We start from the raw sequence: 27251 nt of genomic DNA on the forward strand, positions 1-27251 counted from the left end.
ACCCCCTAAAATGTAAGGTGTAAGGAGAGAAGAACCAGATTCCACCCCATCAAAGGGGTTACTTTAACCTTCTGGGCCCCAATGCAAAATCTGCAACAGGGCCCCATTTGCCAATTGTAATACTGGTATCTAATGGGTAAGATGTGCCTTGGGGCCTCCTAAGTCCCCCAGGCCCCGGTGCGACTGCTATCATTGCACCCCCTATAGTTAGGCTTCTGCACCCCATGACTCTTTAGAAACAGAGTCAGGGGTCAAGAGTCAGGGGCTTCATGTATATCTATAATGAGTCCGTTCAGATGTGAGTAGCGTAGAGGGCTCTAAAGAGAGCAGTCTTGTTGCTCCTTAGATAGTACATCTAGGGGATATGTCTAGGGCAGTGGTCTCCAAACTGTGGACCTCTAGAGGTTGCAAAACTACAACTTCCAGCATGCCCGGACAGCCAACGGCTGTCCGGGCATGCTGGAAGTTGTAGTTTTTCAAACTGTGAACCTTGTTCTACTATCTCATTCTGCCATGTTCTACATGTTCTACTATCTCATTCTGCCATGTTCTACATGTTCTACTATCTCATTCCACCATGTTCTACTTGTTCTACTATCTCATTCCGCCATGTTCTACTTGTTCTACTATCTCATTCCGCCATGTTCTACTTGTTCTACTATCTCATTCGCCATGTTCTGCTTGTTCTACTATCTCATTCCGCCATGTTCTACTTGTTCTACTATCTCATTCCATCATGTTCTACATGTTCTACTATCTCATTCTGCCATGTTCTACTTGTTCTACTATCTCATTCTGCCATGTTCTACTTCTTCTACTATCTCATTCTGCCATGTTCTACTTGTTCTACTATCTCATTCCGCCATGTTCTACTATCTCATTCCTCCATGTTCTACTTGTTCTACTATCTCATTCCTCCATGTTCTACTTGTTCCACTATCTCATTCTGCCATGTTCTTCTTGTTCTACTATCTCATTCTGCCATGTTCTACATGTTCTACTATCTCATTCTGCCATGTTCTACATGTTCTACTATCTAATTCCACCATGTTCTACTTGTTCTACTATCTCATTCCGCCATGTTCTACTTGTTCTACTATCTCATTCCGCCATGTTCTACTTGTTCTACTATCTCATTTTGCCATGTTCTACTTGTTCTACTATCTCATTCGCCATGTTCTGCTTGTTCTACTATCTCATTCCGCCATGTTCTACTTATTCTACTATCTCATTCCATCATGTTCTACATGTTCTACTATCTCATTCTGCCATGTTCTACTTGTTCTACTATCTCATTCCGCCATGTTCTACTATCTCATTCCTCCATGTTCTACTTGTTCTACTATCTCATTCCTCCATGTTCTACTTGTTCCACTATCTCATTCTGCCATGTTCTACTTGTTCTACTATCTCATTCCGCCATGTTCTACTATCTCATTCTGCCATGTTCTACTTGTTCAACTATCTCATTCCGCCATGTTCTACTTGTTCTACTATCTCATTCCATCATGTTCTACATGTTCTACTATCTCATTCTGCCATGTTCTACTATCTCATTCTGCCATGTTCTACTTGTTCTACTATCTCATTCTGCCATGTTCTACTTGTTCTACTATCTCATTCCTCCATGTTCTACTTGTTCTACTATCTAATTCTGCCATGTTCTACTTGTTCTCCTATCTCATTCTGCCATGTTCTACTTGTTCTACTATCTCATTCCGCCATGTTCTACTATCTCATTCCTCCATGTTCTACTTGTTCTACTATCTCATTCCTCCATGTTCTACTAGTTCTACTATCTCATTCTGCCATGTTCTACTTGTTCTACTATCTCATTCTGCCATGTTCTACTTGTTCTGCTATCTCATTCTGCCATGTTCTACTTGTTCTATTATCTCATTCCGCTATGTGATTTCCATTCCAGTCCGGTCTTACACCACTCCATGTTGCTGCCTTTATGGGACATCTGCCCATAGTGAGGTCACTTCTCCAGAGAGGGGCATCACCCAATGTCTTCAGTGTGGTGAGTACTAAATTATGCTATGACAATCTATTTGTCTATATGATCTATGCATGCATCCCAGCATATTGGAGAACCAATGGACCAAGACTGAAATATAATATATCATTGACCCAGCATTGAAAGGTGCGCTGTGTGTTCTTTGTGTATCACAGAAAGTGGAGACCCCGTTACACATGGCGGCACGTGCGGCACACACGGACGTGGCAGAATTTTTACTGCAGAACAAAGCAAAAGTGAATGCAAGAGCTAAGGTAAGGAATTTAGGCTAAAATTGGCGCAGTGTATATGGTGATGTGTGGGGATGGAGGGTCTATCTTGAAAGGTATTGGTTAAAGGGACGTGTATATGTGATACTCTGTGGCGGTATCGGTAATGGGTTGATGATGAGGGTTGTAGTCAGGGGTCAAGTCCTGGGAAAAAAAGTGTGGGAACTCACCCAAGATTTCCACTCTAGGGCTGGTCCAGCCAATGGGAACAGTGTTCCTGATGTGAAAAAAGTGCAGGAACTCCGTTCCCATGCGTTCCTGCAGGACTTGATATGAATTCAGAGGTGCAACTCTGCGCCCCTCTATGGATCCACAATGTCCTTTTTTAAAAAAAAAAAGCTGTTCCCAGTACTCAAGGCCCCGGAAAAGAAAACCTCAAAATCCACGGTTTTGGAAAACAACTATACATTCAGTACAAGGCGAATACTTTGGGATGTTGCAGTAATTTTGTACAGTCCTTCAGAAAACAAAATGTACAAAATTACTGCAAGATCCCTTTTGAATTGTGCCTTTTACTCAGAGTCATAGCTTCCAGCAGATTAGTTGTTTGGTGCTATTCTTGTACTTGTAGTTCTATATGACTTCTGTAAATATCTTCTCCAGTAGTCTCTCTGTACCTGTGCTTAGGAGTGTCCCTTGAGAATGTAGACTGACTTTGTGCTGCACTAGCTTGTGTCCTGTCTAATTGAGCAAAATGACAATGGTAGACCGTGGTAAATATGCAGAATTCCCCACCACTTACTTCTATGGACTTTGCTGGCCTATCAGGGAGGGAATCCCCCAACTTTATCTATCGTTCTGCAACTGGTTCAGGGCCATGAGGCAAGATGACGCCTAGTTTACCTTTGCAATCAGGCCCTAGGATACTTCTCCTGAATGCTACTGTAGAACTTGGTTCTGCTTTCTGTAGAGACCTTGCGGCAGGACAATAGCTTTGCTTAAAGGGGTATACCAGGAAAAAACTTTTTTTTATATCAACTGGCTCCAGAAAGTTAAACAGATTTGTAAATTACTTCTAATAAAAAATCTTAATCCTTTCAATAATTATCAGCTGCTGAAGTTGAGTTGTTGTTTTCTGTCTGGCAACAGTGCTCTCTGCTGACATCTCTGCTTGTCTCGGGAACTGCACAGAGAAGAAGAGGTTTGCTATGGGGATTTGCTTCTAATCTGGACGGTTCCCGAGACACGTGTCATCAGAGAGCACTTAGACAGAAAAGGTCAACTCAACTTCAGCAGCTCATAAGTACTGAAAGGATTAAGATTTTTTTTTTTATAGAAGTAATTTACAAATCTGTTTAACTTTCAGTTGATACCGTATATACTCGAGTATAAGCCGACCCAAATATAAGCCGAGACCCCTAATTTCAACCCAAAAACCCAGGAAAAGTTATTGACTCGACTATAAACCTAGGGTGGGAAATACATCATCACCGCCTGTTAATCCCATCATCAGTGGTCTTCAACATCTGCGGACCTCCTGATGTTGCAAAACTACAACTCCCAGCATGCCCGGACAGCCGATGGCTGTCCGATCATGCTGGGAGTTGTAGTTTTGAAACCTCTGGAGGTCCGCAGGTTGAAGACCACTGCAGCCTTCATCATCATCCAGACCCCCCTTTAGTTTTCTACTCACCTCCCCTCGGTGAGAAGGAAGGGTGAGCTGGTCCGGGCCATCTATGCTGCAGGGACCATCCGGTAGAGAGGGTTAGTCGTTCCAGGCTGTCCATTTTCACCGGGAGGCCCTCTTCTCCGCTCCGGGCCGTTAATGCGCAGGGACGTCACAGACCAGCTCACCCTTCCTTCCCACCGAGGGGAGGTGAGTAGAAAACTAAAGGGGGGTCTGGATGATGACGAAGGCTGCAGTGGTCTACAACCTGCGGACCTCCAGATGTTTCAAAACTACAACTCCCAGCATGCCGATGGCTGTCCGGGCATGCTGGGAGCTGTAGTTTTGTAACATCTCGAGGTCCTGAGAAGGGATTGACAGGCGGAGAGTTCACTCGAGTATAAACCGAGGGGGGGCGTTTTCAGCATGAAAATTCATGCTGAAAAACTAGGCTTATACTCGAGTATATATGAGATATATATATATATATATATATATATATATATATATATATATATATATATATATATATATATATATATATAAATCCAAAGAGGCAGCAGCACACAAGGTATACGGTGCAAAAAAGTATGTGGTTTTATTGCATCAGTGCATACAGAGCAACGTTTCTGCGACCTCCTCGTCGCCTTTCTCAAGCTCAACTAGGTGACCCCTCAGTGCAGTTTAAATACATTCAGTAATTACAACAATTGTTAACATAAGTGTGAGTATAAGGCATGACATAGTATACAACAAAGCGTCATACATTAGTGATCCAGTGATGGTGACGATAATTCCTCATCAGTGATTCCTCCCAGTGCAGGTGGATGTGGGCGGATACTTGAGATCTACGTTATTTAAATATATACATAATGTACAGAGTTATCATAAGCACTTACCCAACAGAGCATATCGCGGACTATAACACGTTGAATGAGCGGGGCAAAAAAGTGACTGCGCAGGTCAGAGCAGAACTGCCAATCAGAGGCAGACTGCGCTGATCGCGTGCACCCAATCGCATTCTGTGCAGTGTTGACATGCGTACTTGTAAAAAGAAGTCATGTGCGCCATCTTGGTAAAGGGAAAGAGTATCACATACTGCCCATAGTGTCAGGCGCTAGCGCAGCGCCATGTCAGTATGTCGCTATTCTCAATATTCCAAAGTCATCAATCCAGTAGTGTATGCAGGACCATTACTGCTCTTAGGCAAACACTAATGGGCATTCCCGTGTTCTGTTTGCATGGGGCATAAAGCAGGTAGAGCTGGCATGGCTCATACCTTACGGCCATATATGGGGTTACGGGTGTATACATGCAAATTGACCCATGTTTACACACATGTCATGCAAGTATGCGATGGGGAGCAGACTAACACCGGCTGGACAACCACTGATGCTGCACCTGACGCTACCCGATATTCCCGGCCGTGACATAGTATCCTGCAACCCCCAGAACAATGTGGATACCTCTATATAGTATTTGTTTTCAGTATTGCAGATAAACCGTCCTGCAGAGCTGGATGTATGGATGCTTAAACATAATGAACATTTTTTAGGGTAGTAAACATATTATAGAGGGAGCGGAGAGTCTTGAGAAAAAACAACATGTTTTTTTAAAAATCCAAAAAGATAATGCTCTGTTGGTGGCTGTACATATTGTATTTCCATACATCTGAAAATTAAACAGAAAGAGAAAAAAATATTAGAAGGGTCTGTTCACATACAGTACACAGAGAGTAATATATACAAAACTTTAGGGGCTACATTGGAGGGCTATCTTTGACTCATTTTAGAAGTGGTTTTAAATTCTGCATTAAGACCATGTGGTCTCATCGTATTCAACCTGAATATCCATCGAAGTTCACATTTTTTTAGCATAGTTATACGGTCCCCACCCCGTTTCGGGGGTGGAATATGGTCAATGACCATAAATTTTAATTCACGTTCCTGGTGGTTGGCTTCAGCAAAATGTTTAGAGACTGGCAAGTCAAGTCGTTTTTTTCTGATAGTGTAGCGATGTTGGTTCAGACGAGTCCGAAGATCCAGACTCGTCTCACCAACATAGAGTTTCTGACAAGGGCACCACAATAGGTAGATGACAAAGTCAGAATTGCACGTCAAATAAAATTTAATCACGTGTTCTTGTTTCGTCTGTGGGTGCACAAATTTAGTGCCTTTCTGCATGTAGCTGCAGTTAACGCAGCTGCGACATGGAAAGCATCCCTTATTACTAACCGTCAAGTATTTTTGTTGTGTTTTTGGTTTTTCGGATATGTCTGTTCTGACAATTTTGTCCTTTAGGTTAGGAGCCCTGCGGAAGGACATTAAGGGGGGTTCCTGAAACTCTTTCACCTGGGAGTGTCCCTCCCTCACCAGATACCAATATTTACGTACAATTGATGAAATTTGATATGAGCAGTCACTATATGTGGAAATAAATGGAATTCTACTGTCCACATTTCTTGAAATTGTACTGTCAGTTTGTCCGTTTCGTTTTTGTTGTCTTAGATTAATAATACGAGTACGTTGTTCCTGAATCAGTTTTTTAGGATACCGTCTTTCTAGAAAATCGTTAGTCATTTTAGATAGTGCTTTCTCTAGCTTCAAGTCATCGTCCGTAATTCTCTCAGCCCGGAGCATCTGGCTGAAAGGAAGGGACCTTATCATGGCTCTTGGATGCCCGCTATCGAACCTCAGTAATGTGTTACTGTCCGTGGGTTTATAATACATGTCTGTCGTCAGTTTGTCACCATTCTTGCTCACTGTCACGTCCAAGAAATTTACAGAGGTCATTGAATGGGTCAAAGTAAATTTAATGTCAACATGTATATTATTGAGAAAGTTGTAAAATATCAACAAATCCTCTGCAGTACCGGTCCAAAGTAAAAAGATATCATCTATGTAGCGCCACCACTTCAGCACTTGGCTGAAGTGGGGCGATACATAGATGTATTCTTCCTCAAGGTGGGCCACATAGATGTTCGCATATGTGGGTGCCACGTTACTGCCCATTGCTGTCCCCCTCTTTTGCATGTAATAAATGTCATTAAATATGAAATAATTACATTCCAGTACTACCTTCAGTAATGAAACAATGAAGTCAATTTTGTGTGGCGGACAATCTGACAAAATAAGTGCATTTTCCACTGCATGAACACCCCCATCATGACTGATGGAGGTGTACAAGCTTGTGACATCTAAGGTGGCCAGGATGGTCTGGTGGTCGACGGTCACATCATTGATTTTATTCAAAAAATCTGAGGTATCCCTAATGTATGATTGGGCATTGGTGGCATAAGTACGTAGTAATCTATCTAAAAAGATAGAGATATGTGATGTCACCGATTCTCGGCCTGACACAATAGGCCTGCCTGGAGGTCTTTCACGATTTTTGTGTATTTTTGGTAATAAATATAGCATTGGTGTAACCGGGTAATCAACTATTAAGTATTTGCGTAGACTGTCATCGACCAGACCATCCTCAAAGCCACACTCCACCAACTGGGTAATACGAGTAATAATTTCTTTCTTAGGGTCTTTAGAAAGTGGCCGGTATACATTCACATCATTAAGCTGTCTTTCAGCTTCTTGTATATACTGGAGCTTGTCCATGACCACTATAGATCCGCCTTTATCAGCCAGTTTTATGACTAGGCGGTGGTCATGGACAAGCTCCCTCACAGCATCAAGTTCTTCCTGTCTCATATTTGGATGTTTAAGACGCTTATTCTGAGTACTCAATTTTTTAAGATCACGTTTAACACATTCTTCATATGTACTGATGGCATGAGATTCTAAAGGGGGTTGAAATTCACTGGGAACCCGTAAATTAAAGTCCTTCAGTGACATCATGGAGGAATCACCAATGTTGTCCTCACCCATGCGGTCACTGTCAACTGAAATTTTAGGGGCCTGCAAGGAAAACCACAACTTAAGTTTCAATTTGCGAATGAATTGAGTAACGTCTAGCTCAAGTTCAAACCAGTCTACATACATACTGGGACAAAAGCTTAAACCTTTCGATAAGACCTGTATTTGTGTATCAGTCAAGACAACAGAAGATATATTTACCACGGCATTGCTTTTCAGGCTCTCTTTTTCTTGTGACGGTTGTTGAAATTGTTGGGGTTGCTCTTGGCAACCGCTGTACTCCTGTTCTGATTCTGGTTCTGATTTCTTGTTTTTACTCCCTCGGTGATGTTTACGTCCTCCCCGCCTTTGTTGTCTGGAGATTGTCCTTGGATATCTAAAAAAGGCTCTCTTTGTTCATCCCGTGAGGAGGGATCTGGTACCTGTGTATTAGAAATTCCTTGTTCTGTAAATATGTCCTTGGTTCTCCTATTCCGTCTGAAAGAAAATGGTGTATTGGTCCACAAATAGACTCTAGATAGAGAATAGTCCTGAGTGTCTCTAGACCACTTGTGTCTCTTAGTCTCCTCCAAGCCGGATCGCATTTTGCTTAGAAAGTTGTCCTGTTTGTCAAAAAAAGCAATAGATTCTTCATTGGTTAGATGCTGTTTTAGTGATGCTTCTAGCTCAGAGACCTTAATCTTAGTCATCTCAAGATCCTTTTGTAAAAATTCTAGTTGTAATAACACTAGTTCCAGACAATATTGGTTGGTTATGCTCTCAAAGCGATTTCTATATTCAATGTCCATTGCATAAGCACAATCCTTTGGTTGCACCCTCATGCCTCTTGGGACACGTGCAGCTTTATAATATTCCCTTAGAGTGGTATAATGCAGTTGTAACGTCATAGATTTCTTTGTTTCAGCCTCATAGCTACGCTGTAGATCAGTGATGGAAGGTATATATAAAAAAGACGCCTCTCCCTCTGCACTCCCCAGTATTCTGCATACATCGCTTTCCGTGTATTTAAATACACTGGTGTTTTGCTGAGTACTCACATTTCTTAATGGTAGATTGGTTGATTCGATACCAGCATTGGAAGTTGAGGATAAGGGTGCACGCTCCATGACCGTCAATACAAATATCCCAGGAGAGCAGCACAACCAGATAGTGCTTCAGGTAGCTGGTGCACGCTGTGTAGGAGCCTTGGTTCGGGATCCCAATAGATAAATCCAAAGAGGCAGCAGCACACAAGGTATACGGTGCAAAAAAGTATGTGGTTTTATTGCATCAGTGCATACAGAGCAACGTTTCTGCGACCTCCTCGTCGCCTTTCTCAAGCTCAACTAGGTGACCCCTCAGTGCAGTTTAAATACATTCAGTAATTACAACAATTGTTAACATAAGTGTGAGTATAAGGCATGACATAGTATACAACAAAGCGTCATACATTAGTGATCCAGTGATGGTGACGATAATTCCTCATCAGTGATTCCTCCCAGTGCAGGTGGATGTGGGCGGATACTTGAGATCTACGTTATTTAAATATATACATAATGTACAGAGTTATCATAAGCACTTACCCAACAGAGCATATCGCGGACTATAACACGTTGAATGAGCGGGGCAAAAAAGTGACTGCGCAGGTCAGAGCAGAACTGCCAATCAGAGGCAGACTGCGCTGATCGCGTGCACCCAATCGCATTCTGTGCAGTGTTGACATGCGTACTTGTAAAAAGAAGTCATGTGCGCCATCTTGGTAAAGGGAAAGAGTATCACATACTGCCCATAGTGTCAGGCGCTAGCGCAGCGCCATGTCAGTATGTCGCTATTCTCAATATTCCAAAGTCATCAATCCAGTAGTGTATGCAGGACCATTACTGCTCTTAGGCAAACACTAATGGGCATTCCCGTGTTCTGTTTGCATGGGGCATAAAGCAGGTAGAGCTGGCATGGCTCATACCTTACGGCCATATATGGGGTTACGGGTGTATACATGCAAATTGACCCATGTTTACACACATGTCATGCAAGTATGCGATGGGGAGCAGACTAACACCGGCTGGACAACCACTGATGCTGCACCTGACGCTACCCGATATTCCCGGCCGTGACATATATATATAAAAAGTTTTTTCCACGATAACCCTTTAAGACTCTAGGCAGGACTAGAAATGTAGTTGGCCTACATGTAGTGTGCCTGACTCTAGCCGCACCTACGCTAATTTCTGGTGCAATCTTCCCATGAGGTGACAGAAGCTGCAGAGTATTCATGCTCGCTCTTCTCTAGCCTAGCCACAACTCACTCACTAAAGGAGAAGTATCTATCGTAGGGATAGTGGTGGAGCTGACCCACCATTGAACAAGACTGACTATGTGACCATATGCTACTTCTTTTAACATAGACATTCAGGTCTGCAAAAGCAATGATTAACCCCTAATACTCTGCAAAATATTCAGTGCATGTATGGTTTACTACAGAAACATAGAGATATATAATTGTACAAAGTATGGAAACCAGAGAGTTAGGCCTCAGCATTTTAGACAAAGGCGTTTTCTATCCAGCAACCCATAGGACTACAGCCGCCTGCGTTAAACTGGTAAAGCAATGCTGAGTCGCCATACATCCACCACACATTGGGGATACATTGTGCACAAAAGAAATAGTCAGGGGAATTTAGCTTATACGTTCACTCCGCTATAATAACGTAACCCAGGATGGTGCGTCATTGGCGATCTCCTGGGGAATTGTAGTAGTACATTCTCTTTTGTAGCGGCCGAAAACAACATTGGAGGAGTAGCTAATGCCCCAAATCCCAAAGTGTTGTTCTGCCAAGATGTTGGGTTATGTAAAAAACGTGATGATACTAGAAAAGGGTAAAAAAAAGAAGAGAGATCAGCTCACCCAGCGTAGACCTGCTGAAGCACGGTCAGGTGCCGATTCACCAATGTGCAATCAGGAAAGGAGAAGGTCCAGCGCAGCAGTTTCAAACAGATATGCGGTTTATTTTATCATGCAAGCAGCATACAGGACAGGCATGGAAGTGACGCGTTTCGGACGAAACGCGTCACCTCCGTGCCTGTCCTGTATGCTGCTTGCATGATAAAATAAACCGCATATCTGTTTGAAACTGCTGCGCTGGACCTTCTCTTTTCCTAGAAAAAGGGAAAGGTTCTAAACTAATCCTAAGTACACTGACATCACCCAGTTGTAAAATTACAGTGGTCCCTCAAGTTACAATATTTATCGGTTCCAGGACGACCATTGTATGGTGAAACCATTGTATGTTGAGACCAGAACTCTATGGAAATTTGGTAATTGGTTCTGAAGCCACCAAAATGTCATCCAAAAAATAGGAAAAAGTGAGGATTAAAGATAAATAAGTAGATAACTAATATAAATAAAGCAAATCCTTACATATAAAAGTAAGAAAGATCTGCTGGGAGCTGTAATCACTGTCTATGTCAGTGTTTCCCGAGCAAGGAGCCTCCAGCTGTTGCAAAACTACAACTCCCAGCATGCCCGGACAGCCAAAGGCTGTCCGGGCATGCTGGGAGTTGTAGTTTTGCAACAGCTGGGGCCACCCTGCTTGGGAAACACTGGTCTATGTAGAGGACAGGAGCTTCTTCAGGGTCCTGTACAGTACACAATGTCCTAAAAAAGTAATGGAGTCGCCCTCACCTGGTGTCCAAAGGAGCAGCTAACCCTGGTACAGGTAAAGAGTACAGAACATGTAATACCTCCCTGTACTGTAGGGGGCGCTACCAGACACCAGTCAGTGCATACGCTTCAGTAATACACAGATTTTACCAGTGAATGCCCATTCTGATTGGTTGGTTCTTCCAGCCATTGACACATTTCCCAGATCTGGACTGTCTCTACATTGTATGTTGAGTCTGGTTTCAACTTACGATGGTCCAGAAAAGACCATTGTATGTTGAAACTATTGTATGTTGAGACCATTGTAAGTTGAGGGATCACTGTATACCGTAAATTTTTCTTAAATAGGAATTCAGTACAAGGTGTAATTCTGGGCCGGCATTGACTAGAAAGAAAAACATCGTGTAACTCAGGATCAGTATGATGTAAAATAAAGGAGACTTTTACTGCAGAATGATGTAAATTGTGGAAATATCCTTTAAGATGAATCCGTTCTCTTGGTAGGGGTCTGTCCAATATGTTCTTTCACTTATGCACAGAGATCTTAAATTGTTTCAGACCATGACATTTCCTTTTTGTAGTTTGTATTATGTAAATAGATGCTAAGGCTCTACAAGGCTTGGGGGGCCCCAGTACACAGGGCTTCGGGGATGCATTGCTATCCGGCTAAAAACTGGGCATTAGAGTTAAAGGGGTTATCCAGGAAAAAAATAAATTATATATATATCAACTGGCTCCAGAAAGATAAACAGATTTGTAAATTACTTCTATTAAAAAATCTTAATCCTTTCAGTACTTATGAGCTTCTGAAGTTAAGGTTGTTCTTTTCTGTCTAAATCCTCTCTGATGACACCTGTCTCGGGAAACGCCCAGTTTAGAAGCAAATCCCCATAGCAAACCTCTTCTAAACTGGGCGTTTCCCGAGACACGTGTCATCAGAGAGGATTTAGACAGAAAAGAACAACCTTAACTTCAGAAGCTCATAAGTACTGAAAGGATTAAGATTTTTTAATAGAAGTAATTTACAAATCTGTTTAACTTTCTGGAGCCAGTTGATATAGATATTAAAAAAAAAGTTTTATTCCTGGAATACCCCTTTAAGTAGACGGGCCACTCCAAGGGTGGCAGATAGCTAGCACTTTTATAGCTTCCCAAATTTTTTAGAATTTTAACCTCTGCCCGAAATTTAATCTAAGCTGGACATTCCAATATCCATCCAGTGGAACTGTATTGTGTCCACTGGAAATAAGGAAAGCAATGGGAATTTGAGTTCCTTGTCCTTTATCCGCACTCCAGACTTTACACATTTCACTGTACAATGTTTTTGTCAATGCCTATCCCACAGGACGATCAGACCCCTCTTCACTGTGCAGCCCGCTCTGGGCATTTGGATATGGTACGTTTGCTGTTATCCAATGGAGCTCACCCAGACCCCCCCACTACTGCAGGCCATACACCCCTACACTTGAGTGCACGAAGTGGGCACACACAAACCGCTGAACTTCTGCTGGACAACCAAGCTGCACATACTTCCATGACCAAGGTAAAACCCGAAATATCCAGTGTTGTTTGTTAGATGTCTCTGTGTTGGAGGACGGCCCCAGGATATGGTTCGCCGTGCTCGTGGATCGTATAAATCCAATGGTAGAAAAGAGGAATCCCGGCACCAGCGACTTGGATGCAAATAGGAATTTATTGATAATACAGCATCTATTATTTACACTTTACAAGACGCGTTTCGGCAATTAAAGCCAATTAAAATAGATCAGAGGTGTATGTTTATATGTATAATAATGTTATCACTACATTTGCCCCCCTCTGTGGTGCCTGCCATGGAGTTCCCCCATATACAGTGCCACAGCTAGAGAGTTCCTCCATATACAATGCCACAGCTAGAGAGTTCCTCCATATACAGTGCCACAGCTAGAGTTCCTCCATATACAGTGCCACAGCTAGAGAGTTCCTCCATATACACTGCCACAGCTAGAGAGTTCCCCCATATACACTGCCACAGATAGAGAGTTCCTCCACATACAGTGCCACAGCTAGAGAGTTCCCCCATATACAGTGCCACAGCTAGAGAGTTCCTCCATATACAGTGCCACAGCTAGAGAGTTCCCCCATATACAGTGCCACAGCTAGAGAGTTCCCCCATATACAGTGCCACAGCTAGAGAGTTCCTCCATATACAGTGCCACAGCTAGAGAGTTCCCCCATATACACTGCCACAGATAGAGAGTTCCCCCATATACAGTGCCACAGCTGGAGAGTTCCTCCATATACACTGCCACAGCTAGAGAGTTCCTCCATATACAGTGCCACAGCTAGAGAGTTCCCCCATATACAGTGCCACAGCTAGAGTTCCTCCATATACAGTGCCACAGCTAGAGAGTTCCCCCATATACAGTGCCACAGCTAGAGAGTTCCCCCATATACAGTGCCACAGCTAGAGTTCCTCCATATACAGTGCCACAGCTAGAGAGTTCCTCCATATACAGTGCCACAGCTAGAGTTCCTCCATATACAGTGCCACAGCTAGAGAGTTCCTCCATATACAGTGCCACAGCTAGAGAGTTCCTCCATATACAGTGCCACAGCTAGAGTTCCTCCATATACAGTGCCACAGCTAGAGAGTTCCTCCATATACAGTGCCACAGCTAGAGTTCCTCCATATACAGTGCCACAGCTAGAGAGTTCCTCCATATACAGTGCCACAGCTAGAGTTCCTCCATATACACTGCCACAGCTAGAGAGTTCCTCCATATACAGTGCCACAGCTAGAGAGTTCCTCCATATACAGTGCCACAGCTAGAGAGTTCCTCCATATACAGTGCCACAGCTAGAGAGTTCCTCCATATACAGTGCCACAGCTAGAGAGTTCCCCCATATACACTGCCACAGCTAGAGAGTTCCCCCATATACAGTGCCACAGCTAGAGAGTTCCTCCATAAACAGTGCCACAGCTAGAGTTCCTCCATATACAGTGCCAGAGCTAGAGAGTTCCCCCATATAAAGTGCCACAGCTAGAGAGTTCCCCCATATACAGTGCTCTGACAAAGACTGCACCCATATACAGGGCCGCATAGATCATTTTCATCCTCTGCAGGAACCTGTGGATAAGCCATTGGTAGCATTCAACCTAAAGGTGGTGAGGTGAGATGCACCTTTCTTGTAAGGGAACAAAGTTGAGCTCTAGACATCTTATCCCCCTTCCAAAGGATAGGGGATAAGATGTCTTACCGCGGGGGTCCCACTGCTGGGGGGTGGCATCACACGGGGGTGGAGTCATGACGTCACAATACTCCGGCCCTGTGTTCGGTACCCAGCAGTTTGTGAGCTGGCAGCGCAGCTTGCAGCTCAAAGAGATGGGTGCTGAATGCAAGATTGCAGGAGTCCCCAGCGGCAGGACCCAGCGGCCAGACATCTTATCCCCTATCCAATGAAAAAAAACTCCACAGGGTACCAGAGAGGATTCGTGAACCCCTATAGAAGACCTTAAATGACTGTGTATAAAAAACCATTAGATCTTGGCGTTAAATTCCTTTATGTATAACAGGCCAATGTCTATCGCTTTTTCTTTCCTTGGAGTATATAACAATAATAGCTGCATTGGTTTCTGCTCCTTCTTGCTGGGCTCCTAGTTTTATAAATTCTCCTTGCTGTCCTGTCATTTCCCCAGCTGAATATATCTCTGCTGAGTTGCTTCTTTTCTTTGCATAAATTGTCTTTATTGACCTCATTGTCATCTTGACGTGTCGCTCTATGCTTACCTTTTTCTTTTCTCACCTCAGAAAGGTTTCACGCCTCTTCATGTGGCTGCAAAATATGGGAAGATCCAGATTGCAGAACTTCTGCTGGAGAGAGGAGCTCATTCTAACAGCGCTGGCAAGGTGACCCTGCGGACTTGTCATGTTATTGTCCTCTTTATCACCGCACTGCAAGGCAATTGTAATGAAACACATCTCTGCAGGACAATAATGGCCTCTTGCTTCATAGTCAAAACCTTGACTAAGAAAGTGTATGTTCTTGCTCTGGGGGGGGGGGGGGGGGTATAAGATTGCAAGTTTTACAAGGTCATCACCAAGGGCATACATACCATAGAAATAGGGCTTTTGAGTACTATGGGGAAGATTTATCAAAACCTGTGTAAAGGAGAAGTTGCCCAGTTGCCCATAGCAACCAATCAGATGGCTTCTTTCATTTTGCAGAGGCCTTGTTAAAAATGAAAGAAGCGAGCTGATTGGTTGCTATGGGCAACTGGGCAGCTTTTCCTCTGCACAGGTTTTGATAAATCTCCCCCTATAAGTTTAGACCAAAATCAAGGATCTACATGCAGAACCCATGCATTAGATCCCAAATCAGGGGTCTACACGCATACAATAGAAGAAGGCTTTTAGGGGTACCATGGGATCTCTAAAAAAAAAAAAATAATAAATACACCCAAATTAGGAGTCTACATACATACAATAGAAGTAGGCATTTTGGGTACTATGGGATTCCTAGAAAAGTTACACCAAAATCAGGGGGTCTACATTTAACAGAAGTAGACTTTTTATGGACTACTGGATCCCTAGAAAGATTACAACCCATACATACAATGGAAGCAGGCCTTTTGGGTACTATGAGATCCCTAGAAAGAGTTTACCAAAAATAAGGGTCTATATACATACAAGCAGGCCTTTTCCGGGTCTATGGGATCCCTAGAAACACTAGACCCAAATCAGGATTTACATACATACAATAGTATCAGGCCTTTTGGGTACTACTGGATCCATAGAAAGACTGGGCCAAAAACAAGGGTCTACATATATACACTAGAAGCAGGCCTTTTGGGTACTATGAGATCCCTAGAAAGAGTTTACCAAAAATAAGGGTCTATATAATACAATCAGGCCTTTTCCGGGTCTATGGGATCCCTAGAAACACTAGACCCAAATCAGGATTTACATACATACAATAGTATCAGGCCTTTTGGGTACTACTGGATCCATAGAAAGACTGGGCCAAAAACAAGGGTCTACATATATACACTAGAAGCAGGCCTTTCGGGTGCTATGGGATCCCAAGAAAGAGTATACTCCAATCAGGTCAGAACCTACCAACATTCATCAAACCCTCATATACATGGTAGTAAGACATTCGTGTTGTTAACCAGTTCCAGACGGAGCCCATTTTACTGCAATATTTGGTATTGGACCCATTGCCATTGTGTATTCCCCTGGCCATCTCTGTTTAGGTCCTGTTAAATTTTTGGTTATTTATTACGAACAATTATCTGTAGTTAGAGGAGGAACAAGCAAATACTAGGGCTTCGGACCACAATTTAACAACCGATTTATGTTCTAGTGATTCTTTTGATTGTATATACCATGTAATTGCTGTATATTGGCCTTCATATGGTTAGCATTATACAGACAAAGACAAGCAGTAAGTATGACATGCTGTCTATGAAGGGGGGGTCATAGGCATTAGGTAATGATCCAAAGCGATTATTTAAATATGGTCATATATCTGATTGTGGTTTATATCACCAGCCTACTTTTCCTATTGGATACCCATTGGCCATCTTTGGACTCTGTCTTTCTCTCTCTATCACAGACTGGATTAACCCCTCTTCATGTAGCCGTGTATCACAATCACCTTAACATTGTCCGTCTTCTGCTGAATAAGGGAGCGTCTCCACATTGCACTGCACGGGTAAGTGCAAATTATAGACAAAGTAAACCTATAGGTGATAGACATAATAGCATAATCTTTCTGAAGCATTTTAGGTAAATGATAGCCAGTCCTAAAATTAGCACATTTGGCCAATATTGATCTAATGGGCAGCTTTATGTCCTATATCAAGTGTTCTTACACAACGGCACTTGGTGTGATGTACCGTATTTTTCGCCCTATAGGACGCACCGGCGTATAAGACGCACCCAATTTATAGGTGCAAAATCTATAAAAAGAAAAATTTTGAACCCAATAGTGGTCTTCAACCTGCTGACCTCCAGATGTTGCAAAACTACAACTCCCAGCATGCCCGGACAGCCAACGGCTGTCCGGGCATGCTGGGAGTTGTAGTTTTGCAACATCTGGAGGTCCGCAGATTGAAGACCACTGCATAGGAGGTAATACTCACGTGTCCCCGCCGCTCCGGACCCGTCACCGCTGCCCTGGATGTCGCTCCATCGCTGTCGCCGTGTCCCCGTCGCTCCGGAACGTCTCTGCTGCCGGCCGGGTATCCTCGCTCTCCGTCGCCGCCATCACGTCGTTACGCACGCCGACGCACGTACGCGACGACGAGGAAGGAGAGCGCCGGCCATACAGGGGATCCCTGAATGGAGAAGACACCGAGGAGGCAGGTAAGGTCCCTCCCGGTGTCCTGTAAGCACTAACCCGGCTATTCAGTCGGGCTGTTCGGGACCGCCGCGGTGAAATCGCGGCGGTCCCGAACAGCCCGACTGAACAGCCGGGTTAGTGTCACTTTCCCTTCAGACGCGGCGGTCAGCTTTGATCGCCGTGTCTGAAGGGTTAATACAGGGCATCACCGCGATCAGCGATGTACTGTATTAGCCGCGGGTCCCGGCCGTTGATTGCCGCAGGGACCGCCGCGATAGGGGTGTATTCGCCGTATAAGACGTACCGACACTTTCCCCCCAGTTTTGGGGAAGAAAAAGTGCGTCTTATACGGCAAATATACGGTACCATATCAGAAAAGTGACTTGAAAAGTATCTTTAGATTGAAGGGCAGGGCAGACCCTAAGGATATGTAAGCTGTGCAGTTTGTATAGGGTGCAGTAGCTGCTCCTGCCAAAGTGGCAACACAGAGGGCGTTGTACCCGAGGCATGTAACCACCATGAATCTTAATTTTATATCAGTACTATTTAGACATTGCATAGTCCCCTTACGAATGGTGCTCGTATTTGGTCATTATTTAGTGATATTTACTTGTGAGACAAAAATGGTTGTTGGAGATCCCTATATTTCCTCAAGGTACCTGTCTTATGTGGATACCAGATTTCAGGAAGCACATATTTCAGGGAAAGCTGGGTGACATGTGGGAAATCCAGAAATAGATCCCTGGTGAGATTTAGTTTTGGAAGTAGGGCTAATTTATCCCCTTTATTGTCCACTTCAGGTTTTTAGAATGGCCCAGATCAGCACAGGTGCTGAAGACAGCGCATCACTGGGCTTTAAAACTAGATGGGGGGGGGGGGGGGGGGGTCAGCCTGCAAGAGACTTTTGTGTTGGGTGGCTAGTAGTAAGCCACCAGTATAGACAAGGAAGGGTTCTGGGTAGTTAGCGCTGGACATGCAGGTTTATTTTGTGTTTATTTGTGAAGTATGTATTTGTCTTGTTGCTGGAAAAATAAAAACAGAAGCCCTGTTTAAAAAAACATATATGGCCCTGAGAAAACCCGAAAAAGGGCGTGGTCATCGGGAAAAGGGGGCGTGGCTACCAAAAAGGGTCGTGTCCTGACATTTTCACAAAGACCCAACATATTTACTAAGGTTTCCACAGAAAATGTGGTGGATTTGAGCTGAGGAAAACCCGACAGATCAGAGCAGGTGTAAAAAAAAGCAAAATGTAGGGAAAAGTGCAAAATGTAGGGAAACCTTAATAAATACCGTGGAAAATAAATTGTAGGGAATTAAAACCCACAAAAAAAACTACACAACAATCTTAGTAAATAAGGGCCAATGTTTGTATGATACCTGCACTGATACAACTGCCCTGATTTCCTAAGAGTGTTGTGTAGGTTTCTTTGTGGGTTTTTATTCCCTACAATTTATTTTCCACGGTATTTACTAAGGTTTCCCTACATTTTGCACTTTTCCCTACATTTTGCTTTTTTTACACATGCTCTGATCTGTGGGGTTTTTCCTCAGCTCAAATCCACCACATTTCCTGTGGAAACCTTAGTAAATATGTTGGGCTTTTGTGAAAATGTCAGGGACACGCCCCTTTTCAGTGACCACACCCACTTTCTCTGGCAGCCATGCCCCTTTTTGGGTTTTCTTAGTAAAATGGAGAGTTAGTCGGGTTTTTCTCATTTCTGGTGCAAATTCCGGCGCAGACTCTCAGAATCTGGCGCGCAACCCGACAAAACATGTCGGGTTTGCAATAATAAATGAGGTCCTATGTCTGCTTCCTTGTCTCTGGCTGCCATTTTGCAGCTATTTGACTGGCTTTACAGAGCTACTCTCCCACACACTGTCTGTTATTTTTTCAGTGTATGGTGGTGGGGGCACTGGATAGTATTGTTATTAGGCATATGTATGGTAGTGTTATGTAGACACCAACAGCAGTACAGTGGTTGTCACGATGCCGGCTGGCAGGAGGTGGATCCTCTGTGCCAGAGAGGGATTGGCGTGGACCGTGCTAGTGGACCGGTTCTAAGTCACTACTGGTGTTCACCAGAGCCCGCCGCAAAGCGGGATGGTCTTGCTGCGGCGGTAGTGACCAGGTCGTATCCACTAGCAACGGCTCTACCTCTCTGACTGCTGAAGATAGGCGCGGTACAAGGGAGTAGACAGAAGCAAGGTCGGACGTAGCAGAAGGTCGGGGCAGGCAGCAAGGATCGTAGTCAATAAGGCAATAGCAGGAGGTCAAGTACACAGTATGGACAAACACAGTAAACGCTTTCACTAGGCACTAAGGCAACAAGATCCGGCAGGGGAGTGCAGGGGCAGTGAACAGATATAGTCTGGGAGCAGGTGGAAGCCAATTAAGCTAATTGGGCCAGGCACCAATCATTGGTGCACTGGCCCTTTAAGTCTCAGGGAGCTGGCGCGCGCGCGCCCTAGAGAGCGGAGCCGCGCGCGCCAGCACATGACAGCAGGGGACCGGGACGGGTAAGTGACCTGGGATGCGATTCGCGAGCGGGCGCGTCCCGCTGTGCGAATCGCATCCCCGACGGCCATGACAGTGCAGCGCTCCCGGTCAGTGGGACCGACCGGGGCGCTGCGGAGAGAGAGACGCCGTAAGCGCTCCGGGGAGGAGCGGGGACCCGGAGCGCTAGGCGTAACAGTGGTCCCTCAACATACGATGGTACTCCATTCCAAATGGATCATCGTTTGTTGAAACCATCGTATGTTGAGGGATCCGTGCAATGTAAAGTATAGAACAGTGGTCTCCAACCTGCAGACCTCCAGATGTTGCAAAACTACAACACCCAGCATGCCTGGACAGCCGTTGGCTGTCCGGGCATGCTGGGTGTTGTAGTTTTGCAACATCTGGAGGTCCGCAGGTTGGAGACCACTGTTAGAGAAAGTTGTACTCACCTGTCCCCGCCGCTCCGGACCATCACCGCTCGTCACCACTGCCCGGGATGTCACCGTCCATCGCTGTTGCCGCGTCCCCAAGGTGTCCCCGACGCTCCGGCCTCTGCTTCCCTGGCAACCGCGCTCTCCGTCGCCGCCATCACGTCGCTACGCACGCCGCTCCTGTTGGATGACGGGACGGCGTGCGCAGTGACGTGATGACGTAGATGAAGAGCGCCAACGATGCAGGGGATCCCGAAGAGGACGCGCCGGAGCCCCGAGGACAGGTAGGAGACCATCACCGGACCCCACGGGGCACCGTAAACGGCTATCCTGTGGCAGCTGAAGCAGTCTGCGCTGTCGGATAGCCGTTTATGCGATGGCCCCGACATACAAAAGCATCGTATGTTGATGCTGCCTTCAACATGCGATGGCCTCTGAGAGTGATCGCATGTTGAAATGATCGTATGTCGGGGCCATCGTGGGTCGAGGGGTCACTGTATATAAAAAGACACCATATGGTCAGAGTGCCAACAGAAGGCACTGCGCAGGGCATCATCCAACTTAGAATGATAGAATGGACATTCTCAGATCCCTGTCTAGTCACGAGACAGCTTTAGTCAGCCATATCAAGACAGAGATTGAGCTTCATAATTCCCAAGGACTTCAGTAGAGAGATAAGTGGACACCTGAATGCAGTCTGTTCACTTGGATAAAGTGTGCGTTGTGGTTCCTACACAGTATACTGCAGGCCTGGCTAAACTACAATGTGTCTGTATTGTGTTACAGAATGGATACACTCCCTTACACATGGCGGTAAAACAGCGATCTGTCGACACAGCCCGAGCTTTGCTGCAGTTTGGTGCCACTTGTAATGCGCAGTCCCTGCAAGGTGTCACTCCCCTCCACCTGGCTGCACAGGAGGGTCATGTCGATATGGTGACATTGCTACTAAGCAAGCAGGGAAGTGTCCACGTAGGCAATAAGGTAAGGACGTCCTGAGAATCTTATGCGCTGCATGGACTCCCCCCCCCCCCCCCCCCCCACTAAGCTTTCTGCATTTTCTTCTTCGCTTCAACTTCTTAGTGACCTCCAATTCCTCTGGAGAAGTAAAAGTTGCGATGTGACTGTTTGTTAAAGGAAAAAGTTTTAAAAAGTTGCTAAACTTTTTATTATACAGAGTTTACAGGGTAAATTCCAAGATTGAAGGGGTACTCCGATGGGAAAAAAACTTTTTTTTTATCAACTGGCTCCAGAAAGTTAAACAAATTTGTAAATGACTTCTATTTACAAATTTTAATCCTTCCAGCACTTATCAGCTGCTTTATACTAAAGAGGAAATAGAGTAGTTTTTTTCAGTCTGACCACAGTGCTCTCTGCTGACTAGTATTGCTCGCGAATATTCGCAATCCGAATTTTATTTGCGAATATCGCATATACGCGAATATTAGCGAATATAGCACTATATATTCGCAATTACGAATATTCTTTATTTATTTATAATTTTTTTCACAGTACACATCACAGTGATCATGCCTCTCTGCTTCCAGCTTGCATGGTGTAAAAAAGGCTCTAATACTACTGTGTGAGACTGGCGTACGAATTTTCGCATATGTGAAAATTTGCACATGCTAATTTTCGGTTATGCAAATTGCTGCATATGCTAATTTTCGCATATGCGATTTTCCGTTTATGCTAATTTTTGCATATGCAAATTTTCGCATATGCAAATCTTACGAATATGCAAATTTAGCGACTATATATGACGAATATTCCTCCATATATTCGCAAAATATCGCGAATTCGAATATGGCCTATGCCGCGCAACACTACTGCTGACGCCTCTGTCCGTACTGTGCTGAGCAGGAGAGGTTTGCTTTGGGGATTTTTTCCTACTCTGGACTGTTCCTGACATGGACAGATGTGTCAGCAGAGAGCACTGTGGTCAGACTGGAAAGAAAATCTAAAAGAAAAGAACTTCCTCTCTGGTATACAGCAGCTGATAAGTACTGGAAAGATTAAGATTTTTAAAAAGTTTTCTTCCAGAGTACCCCTTTATTATTCCTTATCCACTGTATAGGTGATAACTTGCTAAATGATGCAGGTCTGACTGCTGTGGCCCCACTAATAACAAGAATGGATGGCAATTGTCCCCCACGTAAATGAAGCAAAAGTGCATATGTTTGACCCCCATTCCCTTCATTCATGGGACAGGTGACCTCCCTTGAGCGTTTACTAACATATCTCCTATCCCAGAGGTCGGACCCCCTTGATCTCGAGAACAGGGCCTTATATCTCCCCGCTGCATGAAGTGTGGGCCTTATATCTCCCCGCTGCATGAAGTGTGGGCCTTATATCTCCCCGCTGTATGAAGTGTGGTCCTTATATCTCCCCGCTGCATGAAGTGTGGGCCTTATATCTCCCCGCTGCATGAAGTGTGGGCCTTAGATCTCCCCGCTGATGAAGTGTGGGCCTTAGATCTCCCCGCTGCATGAAGTGTGGGCCTTATATCTCCCCGCTGCATGAAATGTGGGCCTCAGATCTCCCCGCTGCATGAAGTGTGGGCCTTATATCTCCCCGCTGCATGAAGTGTGGGCCTTATATCTCCCCGCTGCATGAAATGTGGGCCTCAGATCTCCCCGCTGCGTGAAGTGTGGGCATTATATCTCCCCGCTGCATGAAGTGTGGGCCTTATATCTCCCCGCTGCATGAAATCTGGGCCTCAGATCTCCCCGCTGCGTGAAGTGTGGGCCTTATATCTCCCCGCTGCATGAAGTGTGGGCCTTATATCTCCCCGCTGCATGAAGTGTGGGCCTTAGATCTCCATGCTGCATGAAGTGTGGGCCTTATATCTCCCCGCTGCATGAAGTGTGGGCCTTATATCTCCCCGCTGCGTGAAGTGTGGGCCTTATACCTCCCCGCTGCATGAAGTGTGGGCCTTATATCTCCCCGCTGCATGAAGTGTGGGCCTTAGATCTCCCCGCTGCGTGAAGTGTGGGCCTTAGATCTCCCCGCTGCGTGAAGTGTGGGCCTTAGATCTCCCCGCTGCATGAAGTGTGGGCCTAATATCTCCTTGCTGCATGAAGTGTGGGCCTTAGATCTCCATGCTGCATGAAGTGTGGGCCTTAGATCTCCCCGCTGCATGAAGTGTGGGCCTGATATCTTCCCGCTACATGAAGTGTGGGCCTTATATCTCCCCGCTGCATGAAGTGTGGGCCTTAGATCTCCCCGCTGCATGAAGTATGGGCCTTATATCTCCCCGCTGCATGAAGTGTGGGCCTTATATCTCCCCGCTGCATGAAGTGTGGGCCTTAGATCTCCCCGCTGCATGAAGTGTGGGCCTTAGATCTCCCCGCTGCATGAAGTGTGGGCCTTATACCTCCCCGCTGCATGAAGTGTGGGCCTTATATCTCCCCGCTGCATGAAGTGTGGGCCTTATATCTCCCCGCTGCATGAAGTGTGGGCCTTATATCTCCCCGCTGCATGAAGTGTGGGCCTTAGATCTCCCCGCTGCATGAGGTGTGGGCCTTAGATCTCCCCGCTGCATGAAGTGTGGGCCTTAGATCTCCCCGCTGCGTGAAGTGTGGGCCTTAGATCTCCCTGCTGCGTGAAGTGTGGGCCTTAGATCTCCCCGCTGCATGAAGTGTGGGCCTTATATCTCCCCGCTGCGTGAAGTGTGGGCCTTAGATCTCCCCGCTGCGTGAAGTGTGTGCCTAATATCTCCCTGCTGCATGAAGTGTGGGCCTTATATCTCCCCGCTGCATGAAGTGTGGGCCTTATATCTCCCCGCTGCATGAAGTATGGGCCTTATATCTCCCCGCTGCATGAAGTGTGGGCCTTAGATCTCCACGCTGCATGAAGTGTGGGCCTTATATCTCCCCGCTGCATGAAGTGTGGGCCTTAGATCTCCATGCTGCATGAAGTGTGGGCCTTAGATCTCCACGCTGCATGAAGTGTGGGGCATGAAGTGTGGGCCTTAGATCTCCCCGCTGCGTGAAGTGTGGGCCTTAGATCTCCCCGCTGCGTGAAGTGTGGGCCTTAGATCTCCCCGCTGCATGAAGTGTGGGCCTGATATCTTCCCGCTACATGAAGTGTGGGCCTTATATCTCCCCGCTGCATGAAGTGTGGGCCTTAGATCTCCCCGCTGCATGAAGTATGGGCCTTATATCTCCCCGCTGCATGAAGTGTGGGCCTTATATCTCCCCGCTGCATGAAGTGTGGGCCTTAGATCTCCCCGCTGCATGAAGTGTGGGCCTTAGATCTCCCCGCTGCATGAAGTATGGGCCTTATATCTCCCCGCTGCATGAAGTGTGGGCCTTATATCTCCCCGCTGCATGAAGTGTGGGCCTTAGATCTCCCCGCTGCATGAAGTGTGGGCCTTAGATCTCCCCGCTGCATGAAGTGTGGGCCTTAGATCTCCCCGCTGCATGAAGTGTGGGCCTTAGATCTCCCCGCTGCATGAAGTGTGGGCCTTATATCTCCCCGCTGCATGAAGTGTGGGCCTTATATCTCCCCGCTGCATGAAGTGTGGGCCTTATATCTCCCTGCTGCATGAAGTGTGGGCCTTAGATCTCCCCGCTGCATGAAGTTTGGGCCTTATATCTCCCCGCTGCATGAAGTGTGGGCCTTATATCTCCCTGCTGCACGAAGTGTGGGCCTTATATCTCCCCGCTGCATGAAGTGTGGGCCTTATATCTCCCCGCTGCATGAAGTGTGGGGTTGGCATGCGCTCCATGCATTCTCTACGGGAGTTCTGGACATACCTGAGTACAGTGTTCGTGTATCTCCAGCACTCCCATAGAGAATGCATGGTGCACGTGACAACCCCATTCTCCATGCAGCATGGAGATTTGGGCCCCTGTTCTGAAGATCACAGGATGTCACAGAGGTTGTACACCCCACATCAAACACTTATACCCTAACCTGTAGATAAAGGATACGTTTTTAATCTTAAAACTGTAAACAGGGAGACGTCCCGACTGTATGGGTGCCATCTATGTCCGGTGATTGCAGCTTTATAACATGATGCAATTTTTTGTGTTCACAGAGCTCCCTCACCCCCCTCCACCTGGCCTGTCAGGAAGGTCACCTAAATGTAGCAGAAATCCTGGTTTCCCATGATGCTGCAGTGAGCGCGGAGACACGGGTAAATTCTACTAGAGAGGAAGTTAACAACACGTGGATTTCTGGATGTTATATGGGGTCTTATCACATCCCACCATTGCAGATCGATCTTATATAACATATAATCCATGTAAGATAATACATGTCAATGACAATTATACAGACATATGCCAAAAATAAAAACACGCACGCATTTTAGCAGGTGAGGTGCGCGCCAGTAGATAAATCCCCCCCCCCCCCCCTCTTAGTATTCCCCTTCTTTCTATAAAAGGAAGAGGTTTTTCTGCAGCTCTCGTGCGTATTATAAAGGACTGAGCCCCAGCTGCTGCAGAACATTGTAATACAAATCTCAGGTCATCTTTTTATTAAAGTATCAACATCACTGTAAAATCAGAGTCATACAGCTTGCAGCCTTGGGATTTAAATGGGTTATTATAAGGGGTGCTTTTCTTCCAAAAACAGCACTACACTTTTCCTCAGGTTGTGTGTGGTATTGCAGATCAGTCCCATTAAAGGGGTACTCCCGTGGAAAACTTTTTTTTTTAAATCAACTGGTGCCAGCAAGTTAAACAGATTTGTAAATCACTTCTATTAAAACATCTTAATCCTTCCAGTACTTTTTAGTGGCTGTATACTAAAGAGAAATCCAAAAAAGAAATCAATTTCCTCTGATGTCCTGACCACAGTGCTCTCTGCTGACCTCTGCTGTCCATTTTAGGAACTGTCCAGAGCAGCATATGTTTGCTATGGGGATTTTCCTCTGCTCTGGACAGTTCCTAAAATGGACAGCAGAGGTCAGCAGAGAGCACTGTGGTCATGACAGAGGAAATGCATTTCTTTTTTGAATTTCTCTTTAGTATACAGCCCCTAAAAAGTACTGGAAGGATTAAGATTTTTTAATAGAAGTGATTTACAAATCTGTTTAACTTTCTGACACCAGTTGATTTAAAAAAAAAAAAAGTTTTCCACAGGAGTACCCCTTTAATTGAATAAAGGCAAGTTGTAATACCACACATAACCTAAGGACAGAGGTGGGGCTCTTTTTGGAGGATCTGTGATAATGGAGAAAAAGAGAGAAAAAAAAAGGCCCAGGAAGAGGCGCCTTGTGCGTTACCCTAATAAATTAAAGAGAAAACCCCACAGAGGGGGTAGACGTAGAGTCTATAGGATGGCCGCTCACCTAGAGCGTATGGATATACGCATGTTACCTCAACTGAGGTATTGTGGAAATTGGATCCCGTACAGGCCCACAGGTCTCGGGAAAGCTGGGTAGTTTTCCCGTATGGAGAACGATGCAAGATGAGGAAAAATGACCTAGGAAGCAGGCGCTCAGGTGTCCGTGGAAGGAATCACAACCAGGTGATGGAGAGGAGATGAAGTTTGCAGTTTATTTCAAGATAAAACATAAAATGACGCATTTCAGGGTGTACAAACCCCTTCTTCAGATTTAGCAAGTTCAAGATAAAACATA

At 45.3% G+C, this 27251-nt stretch overlaps 1 protein-coding gene across 7 annotated transcripts in view; it reads left to right on the forward strand.

Moving 5' to 3' along the window:
• The window catches only part of ANK1 (ankyrin 1), a 353544-nt gene that overhangs the window by 217018 nt on the left and 109275 nt on the right, over nucleotides 1–27251 (forward strand). For all 7 annotated transcript variants that reach the window (XM_056570987.1, XM_056570992.1, XM_056570991.1 and 4 more), the window contains 7 exons: nucleotides 1925–2023; nucleotides 2176–2274; nucleotides 12750–12947; nucleotides 15196–15294; nucleotides 17003–17101; nucleotides 21446–21643; nucleotides 25704–25802. In XM_056570987.1, the coding sequence (XP_056426962.1) occupies nucleotides 1925–2023; nucleotides 2176–2274; nucleotides 12750–12947; nucleotides 15196–15294; nucleotides 17003–17101; nucleotides 21446–21643; nucleotides 25704–25802 (891 nt within the window). The remainder of the gene's footprint in view (nucleotides 1–1924; nucleotides 2024–2175; nucleotides 2275–12749; nucleotides 12948–15195; nucleotides 15295–17002; nucleotides 17102–21445; nucleotides 21644–25703; nucleotides 25803–27251) is intronic.

The sequence above is a fragment of the Hyla sarda genome, chromosome 4 (assembly GCF_029499605.1).
Source record: "Hyla sarda isolate aHylSar1 chromosome 4, aHylSar1.hap1, whole genome shotgun sequence".
Taxonomy (NCBI): domain Eukaryota; kingdom Metazoa; phylum Chordata; class Amphibia; order Anura; family Hylidae; genus Hyla; species Hyla sarda.